Source organism: Egretta garzetta, unplaced genomic scaffold (genome assembly GCF_000687185.1).
Source record: "Egretta garzetta isolate BGI_Z169 unplaced genomic scaffold, ASM68718v1 scaffold287, whole genome shotgun sequence".
NCBI lineage: Eukaryota > Metazoa > Chordata > Aves > Pelecaniformes > Ardeidae > Egretta > Egretta garzetta.
Genome location: NW_009260435.1, coordinates 10191115 through 10194316, shown reverse-complemented (window position 1 = coordinate 10194316; position 3202 = coordinate 10191115). Strand labels below are relative to the sequence as shown.

Genomic DNA, 3202 nt, shown 5'->3' with positions numbered 1-3202 from the left:
TCCCTGAGGATGCCACCTGCCTCCCCCCCACCAGCAACTGGCTGCACTCAAACCACTGCAATACTCCTCTCAGTAGAGAGTCTGCTGTGGTTTTGCATCATCCTACATGTTTTAATAATATAGGTTCATGTATCTGCTCCGAAGAGAAAAATGTTGGTTTTCCTGATAGAATAGCATAATTTTAAATAGCCTGTCCTCGATACCCAGCTTCCTTGGCCATTAGAGCTAGCAAATTCCCAACAGCCAGCACAGCGCAATGTCAAGTTAATTGCCTTTACATTTCAGTAGAGCACAACTAGCATTTTTGCCATTAAAAAAAGCAGACAATGCCACTAAAGGCCTGTTCTATAATATTCCTTCACACAGTATTTTTCAATTCAGACGTCACCTTTCTTTCATAGATATCAAGAAGGCAAGACTCCATAAATTCCGGTTCGTGTCCTTAGGATCTAGACACTTCATTCCTCTCTCATTTTGTTTCTGGAACAGAGCTTGTCTCTCCCCCAGAAATTTTCTGCTCAATTGTCAGGCCATAAACAAGGAGCTTCTGTTTTCAGATTACAAAATTAAGGGCTTAACTGTTAAGCCTTTTTATACTACTATAGTATATTAGAAGTCCTTGATGCCTTTACAGAAAATACAGCAAAGTTTTGTGAAAAGTTAAAAAGAAAAACCACCAAAAAAACCCCCAAAAACCAAACAGTGAAATCAGTGGCTCAATATAGACTGGTCTTACATGGAGCAAAATGAGGCTACAGGACTTTCTAAATTAATACAGACAGCTAAGTAAAACACAAACTATGTTCAATTTCAGTTGATCTGATACTAAGTGAGAAATATTTCCTAGGTCTCTAAGAAATTTTACATGACCTTCAATTCAAGGATTCGTAACTGTAAAAGAAGAAAAAAATCCTTATACTAACCTTACTTGATTTTAGGACCTTAATTTGTTCTTCATAAACTGTGTCTTTATTCTTTTCCAAAAAGCCTTCACATTGATATTCCACCTGAAAATGATCATTTTACAGAAAAGTAAGTATTAAAAGTATTTAATAAGAGTATTTTGCATGGAATTCACCAGCTGTAACATTCACATTTAGAACAGATAATTCTTGTGGATGTTGAAAATATCAGCTCCCAAGTGCATCTTTGTTAAATACAGATTTTCCTCAAAGACAGTGCTTTTCAGTAAAACGTAAAACATTAAAACATAAAGAGATGAATACTGTTATTGCATTATACCAGATATATTTCACTGCTGAGGGATGCTTGTGGTAAAACAGCATGATTGAATGGTTATCAAAATGTGTGTTGAGCATCTCCTTCACTGAAGTTATCAGGGCTGAAAAATTTTGTGAAATCCAGATGCAACTGAGAACAAAGCATCTCATCTCATTAGCTGAGAGGCAATAAGTAGATCTGCCTGCAGCTTATTACGAAAATGCCTCATTTGTACTCAGAAAGACTATTTTTACGAGAAGCAATAAAAAGTGTGAATGTTGTGACAATACATAACACTCCTCTACCACAGAGCCACAGTCTCCTGGACCAAAGAACAGCCAGAGCGTCAGATAAAAACCTAGTATTTATTTCATCATCCTAATTCAAGGCTGAACAAAACCCAAAACCCATTATCAGAAGTCTATACCATAAAATTCTACATTAATTAACGTAAGCGTGCTAACTCTCCTGAAGTGTCTCACATTAACTCTTCAATGTTGTATCAGCAGAAGTGCAGACTATACAATACAACAGCACACCCCTACAGCAATTTTATTCTTTCAGAGCAGACAGACTGATAGCCATCAGCAGCCCCTCCTTCAGTACAGCCATTTATCAGTGCTTACACACCACCACTATACTCCGAGCTGCAAAACATTTCAAAAAATTCCTAGGGGGAGAAGGCAGCAGAGGATCTCCCCAAGGTCTCTGCACAGCTGAAAGCCCACTCTGAACATTGCCTCAGGCACCATTAATGTTCTCACTGCGGGAGGCGATGCCACGAGAGGGCAGCCGAATCTCTGCCTTCTCCCAGAGAAGACAACGTCAAGGCACAAGGTTACTAATCTGCCAGCTACAGCTTCATTTTTTCCTTCAAGATGTCTGTATGCATTCACCTCAGCACACAGGAAAGCATAAAATGCTTAGCACAGACAGCGCATCAGAGCTTAGAGCTTTGCCAATACCTGCTTGGAACTACTTCTAGCTTTCCTTGGCCCTCACTGCTCAGACTAGGCATAGGAAAGCCTTGTTTTCAAAGAGCTAAGTTTAGCCTAATATACAGTATATGAAATATTAATTAAATCCTTCTTGTTCTCTCATCCACCAAACAAAAAAGAACTCATGAATCTGAATGGTTACAGAGATGTTCTTGCTCCTTTCACTAGGGTAACACTAGACACAAGAAGAACAGGACCTCTCTTCTAAGCAGAAATTCAAGAAACTGGGAGAAATCAAGTGGAGGCACATAAAAGCCTCCAACCCCCCACGTCAGCATGTACAGACCTACTGAGAAGAATCCCAGAGCTTCTCCAAACTTTTTTCAATAAAGCTGACAATACTCTGAGGCAGCTTCTTTTTTTAACAGGACAATTATCTTAAATAGGATTTTTACATTTTTTACTTTATTTTACCCTGAGGAGTTGCTCAGTTTGATGATGCATTGTGGGAGCTGAACAACGTCTGCACTCTGCTGAGATACCCCTTGCCCAGCTCCCTAGAACTAGCTGTTCACTGATCAGCAGAGGCGAGGGTTCAGTCTTACCGCTCCAGCGGTAAGAAGGGTGTGCCAACCTCCTTCCTGTCCGCACATTAAGGGGGCAGCAAAACCAACCTGGTTTTGTTGTGGCTCTTTAGCTGAAACTACAGTGAGATATATGATTCTCTGTTTTGTGTCTTTCTATAGCACAACTGGAACTGATACAGTTATGCTGTGAAATACAAATAGGCTAAGCTGTCATGTTTTGAAAAAGGATGGTTAGTGGTTACAGCATGTGATAGGAGTCAGAAGCTCTTGTGTTTCTGGCTCTGCACAGCTGCCAGGTCAACTTTCTTGTCCTGATTGGGTGTACAGGCAGGCACACATTTTGCAAGACGCCCAGTAGAGCCAGAGATGCCGCTGCCCAGTTGCTGCCTGCAACAGCCGCACACCCCAGGATCCCCTCCCGCACACACACTCAGCAGGACCAGACAGGGGAAGATG

At 40.8% G+C, this 3202-nt stretch overlaps 1 protein-coding gene across 1 annotated transcript in view; it reads right to left on the bottom strand.

Moving 5' to 3' along the window:
- Positions 1-3202, bottom strand: part of MYO5A (myosin VA) — a 94278-nt gene that overhangs the window by 40959 nt on the left and 50117 nt on the right. The window contains exon 14 of the mRNA XM_035899544.1: positions 924-1007. Within this exon, the coding sequence (XP_035755437.1) occupies positions 924-1007 (84 nt within the window). The remainder of the gene's footprint in view (positions 1-923; positions 1008-3202) is intronic.